The sequence below is a fragment of the Chelonia mydas genome, chromosome 5, assembly GCF_015237465.2.
Source record: "Chelonia mydas isolate rCheMyd1 chromosome 5, rCheMyd1.pri.v2, whole genome shotgun sequence".
Lineage (NCBI taxonomy): Eukaryota > Metazoa > Chordata > Testudines > Cheloniidae > Chelonia > Chelonia mydas.
In genome coordinates this window covers 73,818,264-73,839,049 of record NC_051245.2, presented here as the reverse complement: position 1 = coordinate 73,839,049, position 20,786 = coordinate 73,818,264, and the positions used below count along the sequence as shown (strand labels likewise).

At 39.9% G+C, this 20,786-nt stretch overlaps 1 protein-coding gene across 3 annotated transcripts in view; it reads right to left on the bottom strand.

Annotated features, from left to right (window-relative positions):
• The window catches only part of DMXL1 (Dmx like 1), a 142,659-nt gene that overhangs the window by 56,733 nt on the left and 65,140 nt on the right, over window positions 1-20,786 (bottom strand). For all 3 annotated transcript variants that reach the window (XM_037901597.2, XM_037901595.2, XM_037901596.2), the window contains exons 18-25: window positions 18,501-20,201; window positions 17,302-17,412; window positions 14,346-14,515; window positions 10,908-11,005; window positions 9,764-9,929; window positions 8,463-8,715; window positions 5,717-6,807; window positions 5,215-5,406 (exon numbers count right to left, since the gene is read on the bottom strand). In XM_037901597.2, the coding sequence (XP_037757525.1) occupies window positions 5,215-5,406; window positions 5,717-6,807; window positions 8,463-8,715; window positions 9,764-9,929; window positions 10,908-11,005; window positions 14,346-14,515; window positions 17,302-17,412; window positions 18,501-20,201 (3,782 nt within the window). The remainder of the gene's footprint in view (window positions 1-5,214; window positions 5,407-5,716; window positions 6,808-8,462; window positions 8,716-9,763; window positions 9,930-10,907; window positions 11,006-14,345; window positions 14,516-17,301; window positions 17,413-18,500; window positions 20,202-20,786) is intronic.

Sequence of the window (20,786 nt, the reverse complement as noted above, 5' to 3'; positions counted from 1 at the left end):
GTAAATGGGAGTTGGTGCTAACACTTGTAAGCTTCTTAGATAATCACTGCCCAATACCCTGGAAAGTATTAAATTTAGTTTTTATTCAAAAGCAACTAAGGAGGGAATCTTGCAAAGAAAAAGAAAATGTTTTTTGGGAAATATTTTATCATTGCATAAAGATGCACCGCTTCATGTCATAGATGTTTTGTAATTTTTAAGCAGTAATTACAGGGCTTGTTATTTTTTATTTTTTATTAATTGTCAAATTATCAGCTTTATTTAAATAGAGGCAGGGAAGAAAATTAATATAAAATAAGATTTTATACTGAAGTATCAGGAACTCTTGATTCATTCAAAACAGTAAAAAAATGAAAAAAAAAAGTTATCTTTTGTAACGGTTGTTCTTCGAGATGTGTTGCTCATCTCCAGTCCATTCTAGAGTCCACTGTGCGTACCCATGTGCACAGTTGTCGGAGATTTTTGCCTTAACGGTAACTGTAGGGTCAGCAGTGGTGCCCCCTTGAGTGCCGTACCTATGTGCTGGTATATAGGCACTGCAGGCCCTATGCCCTCTCAGTTCCTTCTTGCCGGCAACTCTGACAGAGGGGTAGGAGGGAGGGTAATGAAATGGACATGAGCAACACATCTCGAAGAACAACAGTTACTAAACGTAGGTAACCGGTTTTTCTTCGAGTGCTTGCTCACGTCGATTCCATTCTAGGTGACTCACAAGCAGTATCACTGGAGGTGAACTCGGAGTTCACAGTCTAGTGGCTTGCAGTACTGCTCTACCGAAGCCAGCATCGTCCCGGGCCTGCTGGATAAGTGCGTAATGGGACGTGAATGTGCGGCTGGATGATCAGTTGGCCACCCTACAAATGTCCTGGATAGGCACTTGGGCTAGGAAAGCTGCCAAAGGGGTTTGCACCCTGGTTGAGTGGGTGGTGACAAATTGTCGGAGATAGCACCTGTGCCCGATCGTAGCAGCAGCGGATGCAGGCAGCGATCCAAGAAAAAATTATTTGAGCAGACACTGGATGACTGTTCATCCTGTAGGCCAACACGACGAACAATTGTGTCGACCTGTGGAATGGCTTGGTCCTTTCAATGTAGAAGGATTGCGCCCTCCTGACATCTTGGGAATGCAACCTATGCTCCTCCTCCGACTTATGCAGTTTTGGAAAAAAGACAGGTTAGTAAAGGTCCTGACCCGTATGAAACTGTGAGACCACCTTTGGCAGGAAAGCCGGGTGAAGCCGCAGCTGGACCGTCTTTGTAAAAAGAGTGTATAGAGGTAAGCGTCCTAATCTCAGAGACCCAGCGGGCAGATGTTATTGCAACCAAGAACACAACCTTCCAGGAAAGGACAGGAGAGATCAGGAAGCCAGTGGCTCGAAGGAGGGCCCCAGGAGTTGCGACAGAACAAGATTCAAGTCCCACAGAGGTACGGGTTCCCTGATGTGTGGGTAGAGGTGCTTGAGGAACGTGGCAGTCACATCCTGGGCGAAAACCGCTCTACCCTGGAGCAGCAGATGGAAGGCAGAGATAGCAGCCAAGTGGACCTTGATAGATGAAATAGACAGGCCTTGGGAGCTTGAGTTGCAGAAGATAGTCCAGGACTAACTGCAGCGAGACCTCTAGGGCCGAATTCCTTTATCTGAGATCCAACAAGTGAACCACTTCTATTTGGACAGGTACGTCGCTCTAGTGGAGGACTTTCTGCTGCCTAACGGGACCTGCTGGACACCAGCCGAGCATTCCTGCTCCTCTGCATTTAACCATGCAGCAGCCAAGCCGCCAGGTGCAGCGCTGCTAGGTTCAGATGCAGAAGACTACCGTGGTTTTGTGACAGCAGGTCCAGCCTGAGCGTAGATGTAACGGAGCAGCCATTGAGAGGTCCAGCAACATGCTGAACCAGTGCTGGCACAGCCAAGCTGGCACTATGAGGATCATCTTTGCCCTGTCCTGCTTGATATTCATGAGGACCCTGTAAATTAACAGCACGGGGCGGGGGGGGGGGGGGGGGAGGTGTACAACAGAGCAGGGTGTAACTTGAGGATATTACTTGGAGCACCCAACAGTCCGAGGTCAGCCCAGACCAGGCTGACCAGAAGGGGCAGAGGTGGTTGAGGAAAGAGTGGGAGGGTAGATCCTGTGAGGTGACTGGGATGTCATCCTCAAGGGCACCCTCAAAATGATGGCTTCTGGCCTCCTGGGTTTCTGGAAAGGCCAGGCTGAGCAGATGAATGGGAAGACGACATGTGTCACACTTAGACCCCTTGTCTCTATCCTTGTTCCAGTAGGTGCCCCACCGGGGAGTCCCCCAGGACCTAGACTGCGGAGGTGGAGGAAGCAGAGGGCAGAATGGCTTCCTGGCCTGCTAAGGAGTATGGAGGCCCAAGAAGCGGAGGGTGGCATGGGAATCTTTAAGGCCATGGAGTGTCAAGTCCGTGAGCTCGGAGAAGAGCCCCATCCCCACAAACGGGGAGGTCCTGTATAGTGGCCTGCATCTCCTGGGACAACCCGGAGGACTGCAACAAGGAGCTGTGCCTCATGGCCACTGCAGAGGTGACCACCTTGGCTGCTGAGTCAGTTGCATCCCAGGCCATCTGAAGGGCTCCCCTTGCCACGGCTGTGCCTTCATCCACCAAAGCAGCAAACTCCTGGGCCCAGTCTTGCGGGAGGGCCTCCTTGAATTTGCTAAGGAAGTCCCACAGGTTAAAATTGTACCTGCCTAACAGGGCCTGGTGGTTAGACACCCCAAATTTCAGGCTGTCGAATAAATCTGTCTGCCAAATAAGTCCAGTCTCTTGGCATCTTTGTTTTTCAGCGTGCCACTGACTGGCCATGCTTCTCCCTTTCATTAACAGCGGACACAACCAGTGATGTTACTGGTGGGTGTGCGTACAAATATTTGAACCCTTTTGCAGGGACATAGTACTTCTTTTACGCCTTCTTAGAAGTAGGCGGAATTAAAGAGGGGGTTTGCCACAGTGATTTGGCAATCTTCAGGACCCCTGGGTGGACAAGCAGCGTGACCTGGGCCGGGGTGGAAGAGGATATAATGTTAAAGAGGTCATCAAACTTCTCCACAACCTCCTCAACTTGTAAGTTCAAGTTTGTAGCCACCCTCTTAAGGAGGGCCTGGTTCTCCTGGAATTTGTTGGGGGGCTGCCCGTTTGGGAGGGACCTGCCACCACTTCGTCTGGAGATGACGACGAAGGAGGGGCGGGTTCTCCTTCCTTCTCCAGAGATGGCTTCTTAGGAGCTGGAGTCCAGTGCGCTGCCCCCAGGTCAGATTCGGTACCATGTTCCAATCCTGGTGCCATGGATAGTTTGCCCAAGGCTGCCAGGGAGGACTGGTGGGAATACGGGACCGGCATTACGGGAATGCCCCACAGATTCCAGTATGGCCATTGAGCAGGCCATCATCCCTGCTGCCATGCCATTGCTGCAGGCACCGTGCCAGCTTCGTGGGTCGGTGGCAAATCACCCCTCTTTGGCGAGGGGCTGATCTCCTGGTCTGAGTTGGACCATTGCCCTCCTGGTGACCAGGGCGGAGCCTTTGAGGTCTGAGTCTGCCAACTGACTCTGGTCAGCGACCAGCGAGATGAGGGTGAGGATCGGTGCCTGCCCAATGAGTGGTATGGGGCGGGGAGGAGGCTTGGGGGGATGGAGACCAGTCCCATGACTGGGAGCAATCCCGCCCCAGTGGGGACCGATGTCTGGGAGACCGTCTGGGTGAGGGTGACTTGTGCCGTGGCTATTGACGGGAAGCTCGCCGGTACCAGTAGTACGGGGACCAGGGCCTTGATTCCAGTGTCCCATGTGTCATAGGGGGAAGAGCGTAGCATGGGGGACCTGGGTCTTCTAGCCAGAAATGGGAAGGCAGTGCCAGGAAGGTCCTAAGCCACGAAGACGGGGGTCTACGCCTGTGGTCCAGGGACCGAGGGTGCTCCACTGCCCTATGGGGCCGCCCCATGACCGACTTGCCCTTAGCTGTTAGGGACTTAGCTGAGTCCGGCACTTGGCCAGACTGACTGTTCTTTAGCTGCCCGGGCCGCATCAGGCAATGAGGGCCCTAGGAGAAGCTGGGATCCCCTGCTGCGCCTGGGAGTCAGAGATGGATCGCTGGCCGGGCTGAGGGGTCAGACCTCAGTGGTACCCCCGTGAAGGGCACATGGCCTGACATAGGTCCTTTGCCTGAGGCCCCTTTCTCTTCCAGTGCCGAGGGGCTTTTCTTCTTTTGCAGTTTCTTCAGCACTGGTGAGGGGGATTGGTGCCAGGCGGAGCCTGGTGCTGGCCGTGCGCTCTGCACGGATGCCGAGGTGCTCAGTGTGGGATCCGAGCGGGAGGGCTCTGAGGCAGGACGAAGAGCAGCCTCCATGAGGAGGGCCCTCAGGCGGATATCCCGCTCCTTTTGGGTTCAAGGGCGAAACTTCTTACAGATTCTACACTTCTCCTTTCTATGGGACTCCCCCAAGCACTTCAGAGACGTGTCATGGGGGTCACTAATAGGCATCGGCTTGTTGCATGATGAGCATGGTTTGAAGCCGGGGGAACAGGGCACATGCTCCTCCACAGTGAAATCCCAGCGGGGAGTCTAACTACCAAACTACCCAACACTTAACTTAAAGGCTAACTACGTACAAAGACAACAGACAGTGGGCTGTTGAAGAATTGCTAATGCTCTTGCAATTGCAAGACAAGGTCCTCTGACCACCCTTCACGGGTGTTAAAAAGGAACTGAGAGGGCGTAGGGTCGACGGGTGCCCATATACCAGCGCATAGGTGAGGTACTCAAGGAGGCACCACAGCCAACCCTATGGATTCCGCTAAAGCAAAAATCTCCGAAGACTGTGCATGTGGGCTCACACACACCTAGAATGGAATCTACATGAGCAGGTACTAGAAGAAGAACTGCATATTGTACAACTCTTTCAAAAATTCGTACTCCTCTGCAGACATCACACGAGGGCCCAATCCTGAGAGGTGCTCATCTACCTCAACTCCCATTTAAGTACGTCACAGTAGCTGCCCACTATCAATAAAATGAAATATTTTATTTCCAGTAATCTAGTGATTTTTAATCAAAAAGGTACAGAGAATAGGCAACGTATCTATGCATTGCATTCATTTTAGTTATAGACATAAAATGTTTCCAAGCTGTCAAAGAATCTGTTAGCTTTAAGCAAACTGTACAAGCTTACCTTATTATAATAAAATACTTACCTTATTATTCTGGATATCTGGGTGAGGTGGTGAATCAAGGTTTATTACTGCATGTAATATATCATGAGTCAGGTTGCTGAGATTCAGTAATGGACTGGCCACCACTGTTTTGGCACTGGCTGTGCAGGCAAATAGGAGAGGTATAGAGTTCTGTTCTGGCAGAGGACTCGGAAGTGTTTGTATTGACTGTTCCTTTAAAAAAAAAACAATTATAGTTGGAGCAGCTATAACTTCTTACAAGAACTAGGTTAACACTGTCTAGTTAAAAACTTTAAATCCAATTGATAGGATAAATTATTTAGAAAGAGTAAATTATATTTGCATGAATTCCTACATAATTTATGTTACAAAATTACTGGGATATAACAGGTAAGAGCACGGTTATTCATTTTAATTGTAATACATGGAAGAGAAAAAAGTTTAACAATGCACATGTTTTTAAAAAATTAATATCTGACAATGGTATTTAACATGCCCTGTGAAACAGGATGAAAGCACATACCTGCTGAGATTCTTGTAAAAGCAAAATCAGTTCCATCCTCACGGATGCCAACCCCCCACCATGAGATCCATGAAGTATACAGTAACTAAGAAACATCCTCAGGAGTGACTGGTATTTTAGAAGCCATTGTCGCCTTTTCTGAAAGCTTTCTCTCTGCAGCATGGCTTTTGGTTGGTCAGATAATTCGTCAGTGTTTTCACTTAATGCAATTTCATCAACAGTCATGCTAATCCCAGGTTGTACCTCCTCTACTACAGCACTGTAGTCACAGGTTTTTTGAAGAGCTACAACTTCTCTTTCAAGCCAATGGTAAAGCTGATACCGCAGCTTCCCACCATCTACCTCATAACCAGTGGATAGTGTACGAAGCTCTACTGTGAGAATCTTCAAGCATGCTCTAAACTTTAACTGTGCTGAGATCACATCTTCTGATGGACTTAAAAGATAATTTTCATCAACCGCACTGAAAGACTCTGAGTAGTTAGAACTAGTTTCATCTAGCTTTTCACTTATCTTGTGCAAAGGTTTCAGCTCTTTCATTACAAGAGAAGAATCTTCACTTTCTTCATCTTTGTCACTTTCCCACTTTAGTTCCAACGGTTCATCTTGGAATACTAGACTTGGTTGACTCCAATCAAAAGAAAGAGCAGAGCTTGACTGTTTGTCTGATGAACAATCTGAAGAGGATCCCAAACCATTTAGTACTGGTTGTGCCAAATCAACAATGGAACCTTTATCTTCCTTAGTCTCTAACCTTATTGGTGAAGAAAGTGAGAAGTCCTTACTAGTGTCCATTAAACTAGAATTTGTACAAAAAGGCTTTGACTTCTTGACCACTTTTGGCATTTTTGATAACACTTCTAGAGCCAACATGGGACAGCCAGCTTTTAAATGTGCATGTGCTGTAGTGAAAAACAATCTTCTTTCACTTAAATTTATTTGGTCCGCCAGTCCATTTTCTATAGTTAGGCAAATGCGTGTTGAGGTTTCAGAAGAGCCAAAATGACGTCTCAGCAGGAGAGGATGTGTCCTGAGATAATTATAGAAGTTGAACACTGAAGGGTCACAACTTGGGGAGGCACCATTTTCATCTGTAAAGAAATGAGAAAAATCACAACACAGAAGAATAATTCATATTGAATGTTAATGTTTACCTTCTGCCAGCTCATAAACTAATTAGAAATCTATATGACCAATATAATTAATATAGGACAGGTATGTAATTTTAAGTTTGCTGTTTCTCTCTTTTCACTATCACTTCAATTTTCAGCAGTAAAGAGCAATAACTGGTTTTAGACAAAGTACAGCAACACATATTCATTGCCAGATCTGACTGCTGTCGAAATGAATGGTAGAGCAGTTTGAATGAGAGCAGAATTGGGCCCATAGTTTGGAGGGAATATTACTCAATTTTTCATACAGTGAGATCAGTTCGGCTACAGTAATTTAGAACTCTGAATCCTAGACTTTTGTACCGTCTATAAAAGCATACAGCATCCTCCACTGCCCACTGTCAGATGGAGGTATGCAATTTTTCTACTGTGAGAACAATTTAAACTGTAGTTTCCAGTATGTCTTACCAAAGATCATGTTAACATCGAAAATGAAAAAAATAAAGTAGATGTGGTTTTTCATCCATCCTGTCCCGCACAAAACAGACAACTCCCAAAAGCACATCTTAAAACAAGTTGTTAAACAGTTTTATGACAACTATAGAACACAAAGAAGCAATTACATCGATAATATTTACATTATTTTTATATTTATATCTATATATAAATATATGTATAAAATATAAGAAATACAAATATATAAAAATTATACAAAACTTAGTATACAGTTTAATCAGCCATTACAACCTGAAATACTTTGTGAAATGAAATCATTAGAATAGTGCTTTTATCAATTAGTTCAAAAGGTGCTTTCAACAGCATCATCAGGATCAAGACATTGTCCAGTGACCATTAGGGTGTTGGTGCATTTGAAATTCCTTAGACTAAAGCCTTTGGACTTGGGCTGTAGTCTAACCTTGAGCTAGTTCACAGTGGACTTAAAAGACCACAAATCTAACAGGTATGAAGTTAGTTAATTTCAACAGATTTAAAACCAATGAATGCTATCACACAGTGTACATGGGGCACTCAGAGGAGTCCATATGAATCCACCACACCAAACAATTTTCCAATTTTTGTGTCCTTGTGGTAGACACTTCCTGAGAAGACAAGACTATCCACACAATGTAAGAATCATCATCATGTCTCTGGAGCTCTACTCTACAGCAATCAGGAAAATGGTTCCTGGGTCACAAAGATGTGGCCAATTAAGTTAGATTATATTTTCATTTTACAATTGCTGTTACAAAAAACAGCTCAAGAACAAGACTTTAGTGCTTCTTTAAAATTTAAGAGTGATTTGTCACGGACTAATTCCAGTTACACTGATTCAAGCTCACATGTTCACAATGTTAAATGGTATTGTGAATAAATTCATTCCTTTCCCATTCATGCACATCATTATGGTTACAATATATAGTTGTCAACAATACAAACATATTTTTACAAACATTTAAACTGCAAAGGTATTTTTTCTGCCCCACTTATTAAGGTGAGCAATAAAATAGGCATCAAGTGGTCTTTCTGGCTTTACAGGAGTCGACTAAAGTCAAAACAGACTTTAAACTGTGGACTAAATTTAAGAGCACAAATACTAGCAACTTATTTCATAGCTAATATATTTAAACTCTTACCTTCTTCATTTCCAGCAGGTTGCTTAATTAGAGTATCAAGAGCCCTGCTATAATCTTCCAAAATCCAAAAAGCCATACTTCGGAGAAAAGGGTCACAATGCATGTTTGATGAGCTCTCCTTACCAGGAAAGGCACTTCCCAAAATTCTCTTCTGCAGTATGGATTTATACATGCTAGATACTTCAAACTCTGACTCATAAAGCCTTGATATTACAAGAGCCAGCTGAATGTCACCCAATTTTTCAAGGCAGACCTAATTAAAAAAACCAAACATTTTTAAGAGACTAAATGTTAATTTCTCCTAAGGTTAAAAGGCCACCACCAAGAATACATGATTTTATGACAGGACAAAAATGTAAAATGAGCCTGCTGAAATATGGTTTCACTGAAAGTGTCCATTTTGCTCAATTCTGCAAACAATCTGACAGCAATTGCAAATACATGATGACAGCAAAGTATCACCCAGTAATGTATGGAAGGGTTTAGAGTTCCTGCATATAATTTACCCTCCTTACATTCACTCCATACAATCTTCCAGCATGATGCATCTGGCTGGACAAACTGTGCTTGACACGATATTGTCATAACAGCATTTGCAGAATTTTGACATGACATTGTACCTTTGATTCACAGGAGAGTTCAGCTACCCAGTGAGATGTACACACAACTCTTCATCAAGTTGTCCATGCTGTCCAATAAACTATACTAGACAAACCCCTATGCCCTCACTTTCCACCAACCTCCCTTCTAACTATTCAGCCAGGTGGCTTTTTTCCTTGTGAAGGGATCTCTATGCTCTGGAGCCAGACTACAGCAGCACCCAAGGACCCTCCCAGTTCCAACAACCTCCTGGGTTTCCTTTGATAGATCACTGAAAGCCTAAAAGCAACAGTTATTGGACAGACTATCTACCATTACTATCACTGAGAAATCAATTGTAGCTTTAACTTAGTATTAGGTGAGAAATGATAAAAACAAAACACATTTTTAAATCCAAGTGCAAAGTTCAGGAATAGTTGTGCATCAAAGCCTTATTAATGACATGAAAAAGTAAAAATCAAAAAAACAATTTTACACTGTGTGAGAAGCTTTTCAATAATGATCCAAAGGTGCAGTAATCACAAGATACAGATATAGAGAATTTCCAAGTCGTGTCACACTAGATGATAAAATTTCAGATGCACTGTAAACCTATTTAAGAAGATATCTGTAAACGTAGGAGACAAAATTATTAGAAATGACTAAAATCATCATAAAATCAGGACTGTTTAAACAAATAGAAGAATCTACTATTTTATTACCTCAACTGCATCCTTCAAGTGACCAGCCAACAAGAAAAATGCTGCAGAATGTTCAAAGCGCTGTTTGCCTAATAAAGAAAAAGCATTCTTTAATGCTGCTTTACGCCACCTATCTTCAGTAAAATTGTTTCCAAAGAACTGTGTCATCTTAGTTTCTTTTTGGGACCTGCAGATTTAACAAGATAGATGAGAAAAAACTTGTTTAGTATTGTTTAACATGGAAAAGTTCATTTGTCCCAAGATCATTCTTAAAAATAAAGTATATTACATCAAAAACCTACATTAAAAGAACATCAAGGTTGCAAAGTTGAGCACTCAAAAGTTAGGAAGTGACAGAATTAAGGATGCCATGTGACTTCAGTTCAGCCCCCTTGTGCATGACCATTATGATACAGTCTTTATGTATATGATCACATACTATTTTTTCCTCGGGACCCGCGGCCTCATTCAGTATACTCACAGAATAGTGCTCTGGAATGACTCAGGGTTGTGTAGTAATGGATGAGGCTGCTACGAATTTAAGAGACTAAACTTTAGCCATCCACTTTTGCAAATCTTGACTAATATGTAATCTAACAACATGTAAGTTAGTCACTGCACATGTACAGTACAGTTTTGAAATTTGTATCACACTTCTTAAGGCCCCGAATGTACACTTTTTAAAATATATACTGGATTAAAATGCATATACTGTACCTATTTTAAGATTAATCAAAATAATCTCAAACACATTTTCAAATACCACAATGTGTGAATTATGAATACATCCTGCTGAAATTGAAAATTTAAAAGGAAGACTGAATTCTAAATTATAGGACTGAAAGAACATGAACCAGGCAGTCTTTTTAAACATACAGAGATTTAAAGACTGAAGAGCATCTAAACATTTTTGGCTAAAATACTTGTGTGGCAAGATCCAGTAAAAAACAAAAATGAACAGACACTTCAGAAAACACATTATGATTACCGTAGTATATGTACATACCAGTAATAGGAATTTTTGGAACTTTTTTATTGCTTTTGAATAAAAGAGGAGACAAATTATTTTTTATCAAGTGGATGGGACAATATGGAATTGTACTTAAGAGCAAATATTTACAAATCTTAGAATTTATAAAGAACTGTTTTCTTGTATGTTTCCTACCTGTATAATCCCCAAATCACAGCCTTCTTTTTCATTGCAAGGTAAAAAATAGCTGCATCAAGTGGATTGTTGTTTCGTTGAAAAGCTGCTTTGGCTACCTGTGAATATATGGTGTTTTTGTTAAATTTGTGACAAATTTAAAAAAGACATCCGAAAGCACTATCCCTAAACTGATTTAGTCGTTAAATAATTTCATTTTAAGTAGTTCTGGTATACATGGCAAAGGTCAATTAAGAATATTTTTTGCTTACGATTAACAAAAACCAATTCCTCATCAAATCAAAGTTACACTGACTTCAGGTTTTTATGATAAAAGTCAGTTACATAAATAAAAATATTTGTTTACTTAGTCTACATTAACTCTTTTGCACTGAACATTTGGGCAGAAACTCTGATAGCTATGAGAAATAGTTCTAAGTCATCAGGAAAGGAAAAGCAGAATGGACTCATTTAATCGACAAACCAGCAAGCAGAAAACCTTGATTTAAATCTATTTTAATTGTGTTTTGCATTTGCACTTTTGTCATTTTCCAATGAAAGGTGTTTCTTATTGGTTGGCAACATTTAAAACATGTTGATTTTGCAACTATATAGAGTCTTTACACTAAAGCTGGTGCTTCCTTTTGCTAATCAGAATACATCTCTCTCTCTCTCTCTCTCTCTCACATACACACACTTAAGCAATTACATAATTTAACATACATTTATTCAAACGCTTAATTTTTGGATTTTGTATTTCAGAAAAATGGTGAATGATCCATTACACTTCTTTATCAGATGGTGATTATTTTTTACCGAAACCTTATTTGCATGAAAATGCAAATTACATTAAAATGCACAAAACCAGGACTGTAACAGTTTTTTATTAAATAAAAAGTGTGCTGGATACGTCAAAAAAAAGTTTACCAAAACATGTTTTGCACGTTTCACTAACTGATTTATTAAGCAAAGGAAATACTATCTGCAGTTAGCGAATTGAACTGATTTCTGATACTATATCCTTCAAGATTTTAAAACCAGTAGATCTCGTCCTCGCATACCCAGTTTTTATGCGCAGATTAGAAGAGGAAAACAAGCTTTAAGTGCTCAGCCAGTGACTTCCACCAGTTCAGTGATCTGACTTTCTTTAAAACTTGGTAGCAAATATGTACTAAATATTATTTCTTGTCTTGAATTTACATTTTTTTTTATAAAAGGGAAGTTCAGGTCTTAACAGCTTGTCAATTTCTAATTTAAATGTAAATAGGTTTTTTTTTTTTTTTTTTTAAGTAAACCTGCATTTAATTTAAATTTAAAAAAGCCAATTTAAATAAAATCCCCTTTTTTAAAAATCACCAATTTTTGTCCACCCCGAGGACAAGTAAATCATAGTGGGCCAAATTTCCAATACACCTGTCAAAGAAGTCCCACAAAATATGCTTGTACAAATGCAGATTTGTGAAGGTCCATTTTAAAAGCTCTCAAAGTTTGGCTCATGTTGTATAGTAGAGGTTTGCATCTCCTAAACTTCCCTTGTTACTATAATGTTTGGTCTTCATAGATTTTAATGGAATTTCCTCAATATTGGTTGTTACCAGATCGTCCTATATCAAGCAGGCTAAACTGAGTCAGTAGATAGCATCATTCAAAAGATGGGAGGGGACATGCATGCAAAGTTGTAGTTACCAGTTTTTCTATTAAATGAAAATAATTTCAATTGGCTTCTGAGGGAAATGGTTTAACTTACTAAAATTTGAGGGCAATAGAAAGGGTTCAAGTGTGTGCTGAAGCAAATCAGTCAGCAATAATCAAGCAATAATCAAGGACCAGATAATCAAGGACCAATAATCAAAGCAATAATCAAGGACCAGACCCTCATTTGGTGCGAATCTCCATAGCTTCACTGGCTTCAACGAAGCTATGCCCTTCTATACAAACTGAGGATCTGGCCTCATATCTGTCCATATGGTGAACCAAATATAAACTGATGCACTGCTGCCTGCCTCAATCTGCAGACAGCCTGAAACCGGTGTGAAACACTACTATTCATGTAAACAGAATGTTAAATAAGCACAGTAGTCTTAGACCTAAGTGTCAATATTTACCATTCACTGACACAAAGCTTGTAAGGTATAGGAGCCATTATGGAAATTCTGGGCACAGAATGTTAGGAAATGTGATACTAGGGTCTAAACCAATTTTCCTCTTAGACAGTTCCATCAAATCCGTGCTGCCCCTAGCTTCCAGTGCCCTGCAGAGCTTTCCACTGATAGCAGATTTACCTTCTCATCTCATTAGTATTTTTCACCTGCAGTCCTGAGGAAGCAGAGACTGTAGAAAAGTATCTGCACCACTCTGGTGCCCTGAACATACTATCTATCAATGTTAAACTCACAAAAAAACCAAGAATATAATTATGCACAGGCATGCAAGTGAAAGAAAAAACATGTTTCCTAAATAACTGAACATAGAAGTAGATTTATTTACACTCCATTTATTAAAATAATAAATAATGTGTAAGTTGAGCATTCATAACTCATTAATACTTTATATCTGCCATGAGAACATGTAATTTAACAGTGCCTTTTTTTGTGTGCTGGATTTGCCACAATGAGAAATCACTTCCATACTGTGCTCCATCTCCTAACAGTCACTGTGTGCGCCAAAGTCAAGCAAGGCTCTTGTGCTAAAAATTACTTAACTGGTTAACTCCAAATACTGAATGTTCAATAATAAGACTTTGCACAGTTTAACAGGACATTTATACTTCCTCACAGTGCAGAATTAATTAAAACAAAATATTTCTACAAGATGAAGATGAGCCTAAAAGTCACAGAATAATAGAAATGTAGTGCTGGAAGAGACCTTGAGAAGTCATCAAGTCCAACCCTCAGCATGAAGACAGGATCGAGTAAACCGAGACATCTTTAACAAGTGTTTGCCCAACCTGTTCTTAAAAACCTCCCAAGATAGGGATTCCACTACCTCCCTTGAAAGCCTATTGGAGAGTTTAACTGCTCTTAGAGCGAGAAAGTTTTTCTAATATCTAACCTAAATCTCCCTTGCTGCAGATTAAGCCCATTACTTCTTGTCCTCGTTTGTAACTTCTTGTCAAGTTTAGAACTTGAACTACCTCCTTCACAAAATGCAGTGAAAGTAAACACTTAAAATCAGTCAAGTGACAAGAAATGAAGCCAATCCCCGCATGCTCTCTCTATGGTAAAAAAAATTCACGTCCTTCAGGAAGCACTGAAAATTCTTCTCCATTCCACCGCTGTTAAATTCTTGACCCTTAGGTCCTCTAATCATAGCATCCCTGTAACTGAACAAGAGTTAACAGGACGCTAGTGTACTCCAACCATTTTCATATAAGGAAACTGGGTAGCATAATTATTCTAGGATATATGAATAACTGGTAACATGCTGTAAGCTAATTTGTTTTCAGTCAACTATATTTACCTTTTCTATGCATCTGCGCAAACTATGGATATTCCGAACCCACCATCCTACACCCATAGCTCTGAGTTCTGACCAGGTAAGATCCCCTTTCTGCACAGCAGGGAGCATGTTCAGTAGTTCTTCTTCTGCTACCGAATGAAATGCCCAGGCAAAGTGACGAGTAGACAAGCCTATACAATAATCCACAAAGGAAAAAAGTGCTCATTCAGTCACAACAAAACCTGAAAAACAAACCGCAAATTCAGAAGGTTTTGTCTTTGATTTTTAACTGTGAAAGTACAAGACCGTTGGTAGGCATTAAAACAACTGCAGGCCTTGCATTCTTAGGTTACACATATATGAAAGTTCATTACTGTCTTACAAATGGACAACCTGTTTATTATTCACTTATAAACTGGCCATTTCTAGTTCACGGACAATAGATGCAATGACCAAAATATAAATAACTACTAAACATAAATATCTGCAGAGAAATGCCCTTAAAGATAGCTTGTGGCAATGTCATACCTATCTGAAATTTTGCATATTTAATTAAGTGAAATTTACCAAAAATTTCAGAAAGTTTAGCTTAATTTTGATTAAATGCTAAATTCCAAGGAAAACTAACAATATTGACATGTTCAGTGAAAAGTTCCCCCCCTTTACTCTTTTTTTTTTTTTATCATGCCAAGTTTTAATGTCTAAATTGTAAATATTTGTGGTTTTATTTCTCCTGAAAAAATCAGCTTCTCAGCACTTCATCAACTTCAAATATAAGCCAAATTTGGAAACGGCTTTCAGGAAACAAGCTTCTGAAATCTTTTGGCACCAAGTATTTACCCAAAGCAAAAAGGAAACATGGAAAATTCTTTCCTAATGGAGCATTTTTATAGGTAAAAAGGGCTCTAGCTACAATATGTTCATAGTTGCTTTTTAAGACGTTTTATGCAGTATCAAGCAAATACTTCCATCATTAAAGCATTTCGCTTGAGGAAATGTCTAAATACCCTTTCGCTTTCATGAAATACACTCGTCCTTTTTATTTTAAGACAGAACTACACCAAACAGACCCATCAGTGAAATTTAGTATGACAGAGTACAGAGGCTCTTAACCTTTTTCTTTCTGAGGCCCCCCAAACATGTTATAAAAACTCCACGGCCCACCTGTGCCACAATAACTGGTTTTCTGCACATAAAAGCCAAGGCCGGTGTTAAGGGGCAGCAAGCAGGGCAATTGCCCACGACCCCATGCCACAGGGCTTACAGTGAAGCTAAGTTACTCAGGGCTCCAGACTTCAGCCCCATGCAGTGGGACTTCAATTTCTGCCGTAGGCCCCAGCAAGTCTAACACTGGTCCTGCTTGGCAAATGCCCTGAAACCTGCTTGCAGCCCCCCAGGGGGCCCCAGACCCCTGGTTGAGAACCATGGACATAGTACTCCTTTAAGTCTTATGTTCTGGTATGTTTTGAACAAAGTGAGTTTGAATTCAGAGTTATGATCATATTCTGTGTCTGTACAGTCAGTTTAGCATGCACTTTCTAAAACTACCCTGCTGCATTTCAACATTCAGAATAATCTACTGTGTAAGTTTACTTCTGATTTTGCTTATTTTCTTTCAATATCATCAGGACCTACAAACATTTAGAAAAAATCAGTATTGTTATTTTTAAGTTACAGGTAACCTTCAGCAGGTTAAACTACTGAATCAGCCATATCTGTATTCAGCTTTGAGCTGTGCTCAACTAGCAAGTTTACACATGAATAACTCACTAACCCAAACATTACTGAAACTGAAAAACAGAAATTACGGTCAATCTTGGTTTGTTTTACAGAGCTCATCAAGAGGCAAAACCTAAACCAAGGCTGTTGAAGATATTAAAAAAAAAAAAAAATAGAGTATTTGCATTTGGCAAGTCCTTAGCAAATATGTCTCGCCTCTAACGCTGATAGGAATATTTTACTTTAAGTACAAAGCCAAACATTGGTTTCTGTTTTGAAGAAGTTCAGCACCCAATGGCCTTGCAAAGTGGCAATTTTCAAGTAGGTGGCACCAATGACAATCCTGAGTTAGATAAATACTATAAATATCTGATTAAGTCAATTCTGTAAAAATAGCTATTTGATTTTTTGAAGTGCATTTTATACTGTACGTTACTGTTCAGACCGTAATAGTGTTAGATGCTACAATGTATATGAAAGTACTACTACAGTTTGTCCTTTTTTAGCTTGATGTAACAAATTAAACACCATAGAAATACTGAAAATGTGAAAGCTATATATTAATTTTATCCAAGAGAAATTGCAATTAAACATATGTAAAGAATATCATAGAACTGAAAGTAGTTGCTGAAAATGATTGCTATAATCACCAATTTAAAAAGTTCAAGTTTGGTGATTTATTCTAGCAGCACTGCTCCTCAGCAGAAGATTGCTAGAAGCATGGAAATAATCTAACTTGATAATTGGTAAAAATTTCCAGAAGCAGCAAAAGTGACTTAAAAAGCCTAAATCCCATTTTCAAAAGTGACTTAGGCACTTCAGCTCCTAAGTCACTAAAATGTTTTCTGAAAATTGTTACCCTATGTTGTGAGTCTCTCATGCTAAAATAAAGTAAGCACTAAAATGAACTGTTCTATACGATGTTCAAATAATGTCTTGTCATATTGCTCATTTCTAAACAAAGCTCTTTCCAGTATTTTATAACAACAGACATTCATAAAAGGATATCTTTAGCCCAAAGAGATTAACCAAGAAGCATGCACACAACAAGTTAAACACCTATGTTACTCTTCAGCATGAGCATGCATAGGGCTTGCAAGGCAAATGAGCTGTTAGGACTTACTGCAATTCTCTCATACTACACTTCTGAATGTATTTCAAGTCTGCATGCATATATCTAATAGATAGCAATCATTTAAATCGTTATATCACGTGAACACTATCCAAAAAAAACCCCAAAAACAATCTGTAGAGTTACCTTGGTGAAGTAGCTGGGCTCGATGGACAGGAGGAAGTGAGGTTGTCAGAAATGTGTGCAGCTGAACAGCCAGAAGGAATTTTAAGCCACATTCATCGAGAGTTTCTCCACCTATAAATAAAAACCATATTTTCACTGAAAGAAAATACATAGGAAAGAAACTTGAAAAAATGGAAAATGACTATAAATAGCTTTGATTTCCCTTTACTAGACCACTATCTATGACATCACATTAAAAAAAAAGAGCTCATGAATTCATTGATTTATTCAACTCTTAACCCCCAAACTAAGATTCTAGTGACAAAGAAAAAAAGGCAAACTCAGGGTGGACTAGTGGCAAAAAAGGAAGCATGCCCTGAGCAAGTTATGCTTTGCAGAGTAATCTAGAACTCTAAGAAAAAAAATCATACTTTCCCTATTTTTTCCAATCAGTAACTAAAAACAATATGCTGCTTATTGTATCAAAGTATTATACAACTATTATGTCGGATAGAGGGAAAAAGCTTGGTTGATAAAGGAAAGTGCATTCGTATGACGGTGAGAGTTAATTTCTCAGGAAGGAACACTTCTGATTGTTTCTTTAGATTTAAAGAATAGAAACCACACAAAAATCTCTTTGGATCCTAACAACTGGATTTATAATCTAACTATAGCCACCCAACAGTGAACCAACCCCCAAATCTCCCCCACCTAACCCACAAAAAACACCAATACAAATAATGAATTAATTCAGCTAGTCATTACATCAAAGCTGCAAAAGAACCTTAATGCCCCAGGAACATACCCTCAAACCTTCCCAAAAAGCCTATTAATTGTTCCCCCTTCTCCCAGCATGCCTGGAAGGTCATGTTTGGACTATTTCTGACCAAGGGCAAAGCAAGTCTGAGTCTTGGGCCCCTCACAGTGAGCACACATGATTCATGATATCAGTCAACAATGACAAATAAATGAAAATACTTCCAAAGTTCATAACACTTTTTATTACAGAAACTAAGTTAAGAAGTTTGCAATGATTTTTTTAAAAAGGACTGTTTACCTAAACAGCAGATGGTAAAATCTTGTTCAATAGTACATCATCCTAGTACAACTGAATATTTAATACACTTATCTGGAAACAGATATGCAAGACAATAAAAATCCTCACAAAAAGGCTTGTGAATTACAAGAGTATTGCCTATTATTTAAAATATATAGCTTACCCTGGTTTCTGTCCCTGCTTTCTCCAATATCAGTACTGGTAGTGGCAATTGTATCTGCCAAAGCCATCAGTGACATTTGCTCCATCCTGGTGAGACCTGGTAAGCTAGAATGCAGCAAGTGACGAGAAAGAACTTGGGCATGTTCTGGTCCAAAGTAAGTTGGGCTGTACTGAGAAAGGTCAATAACCTTCGGCTTTGTATTATCTTCATCTGCTTCAAACACAGTAAGATCATCTGTATTTAGGCTGGAGTTTTGAAAAAGATCTTCATAATTTTCATCTGGTAAACCATTTTGTTTATTTACGTTATTTTGATTGTTGGACTTCTCTAAACAAAAATGTGAGCAGTCATCATCTGCAGCAAGCAACGCATACAAAGGAAGTGGTGGAACAGAGTCTATTTCTGTATAGTCTGTATTCTCAGTTTTGTTGAATGTCTTGGGGTCTCTTGCAGTGCTTCCACTAGCACTAATTGTAAGAGATCTAAGTCGCCGATCATGATTAGGTTCAGATTCATTTATAGCTACAACTTCCCCAGCAATACATTTAACCAAATGAGACAGGATGGCTTTTGCTCTACGTACTTTACCAAGGTCCATAAGCTCTAGAAGCTGGAAAGGGTGGTACTGAGGTAAAGTTGGACATAATGCATGAGCTGCTTCAAAAAGACCAGAATCTTCCATTTCCACAGACAGATCAAACACAGTTCTTTTTCCACTAAGTTTCTGTGCAAGACTTGTCATGGATCTGGTTAAGGTTCGCTTTGGTGGATGCAAGCCAGAACCAGCCGACTGGCTTTGTTTCATCAAGCTAGTGATAGATGGTGTGCTTCCACTGTAAGAATCAGTCGTAACGGACTCTTGTTTTGAAGGGGGCTGCCACTGAGAATAAACATGCATTTCACAATCCATCCCAACTACAAGGATGCCATCACGTACCCAAGATAAAGAAACTGGCAAAGGAAGTGATCCTTCTACTGAAGAAACTAAGTCCACGCAGCGTAGCAGTACAAACCTACAAAGGGATGTAACTTTTGCATTTTCCCACAGTGGCAATGCAGACATCTCCTTACTACTTTGGTCATGCATTTTCCCAGCCAGTTGGCCAAACATATAAAGCTTTGATCCAATTCCTACTGTTAGGATATGCGATCCATCTTCTCTAGACATCCAGTCTAAGTGAACCAAATGCTTTGTGCTGGGCAAAATACTCTCATTGTTAGATAAATAAACTTCTTGTTTATTGTATGCCATTAAATTACTGTCAATACTAATGGCAGAGTCCAACATTGTGCTTATTTCATCTAAATGAAGAGTCTGTTCCAGAATCCAACATGATCCTCCTGTAGATTCACATTCAAAAATACTAACATGCATCATGAAATCTTGAGAACAGCGACTATTTTTAGATGTCATCTGCTTGTATGCTACAGCTAATCTATTTGTATGTGCACAACTAACTTCTATTGGCCTGCCTGGAACATTCACAGCACTACTACTAAGAAGTCCATCCTCAACAAGTAATGGCCATTCTTCCCAAATATATGTAACATTACTATTTACAGTATATTCTGGCGTAGAAGAAACCACTGACTCAGGAGTCACTCTGCATCTCCAGAACCTAACTTTTCCATCTGAGCAAGAAGTTGCCAGTAGATACGGGGCATGACAAACTGGATATATGGAAGAGGAACTCAGGTGTCCTAAAATTGAAACAGAACAAAAAAAAAAAGTTTCACATCAGGGTCAAACAACAAGTAACCATACATAAGATTTTTTTTTTTTTTAATACAAGTGTCAAACTAAATTCACTCAATTTTGTTAAAGCTAATATAATTTGGTTTTGGTTCATCTTACAAAGTATCTAGTACCTATTATTTTACTGACACAGAATAATTATTACAAGGATTCACAGAGAAGAGGTGAAAGGAAAAAGTTGAACACAGTTCTACAGCGACACTTGGGGGGGAAGAACCTATGGAAACAAGCCCAGTTAAATGTTTAAAATTATTTCACATCTCTGAAATTTTAAAAACTCAATCCCCAATATGAACAGAAAGAAGCATTATATAAACAGTAACTTGTGACTCCAGATATGTTAAGCAATAAAAGCGAATTTTAGTATTGACAACACGGATAATCAGTGTTGGAACCTGATGACACCAAAAATATAGATCATTTGAATTATAGGGTCCAAAATAAATTGTGTACTAGTGACAAGCCATGACATGGATTTATAGCCCTTTAATTAAAAATGGATTTCTCTGTCCATGTATATACATGGATCC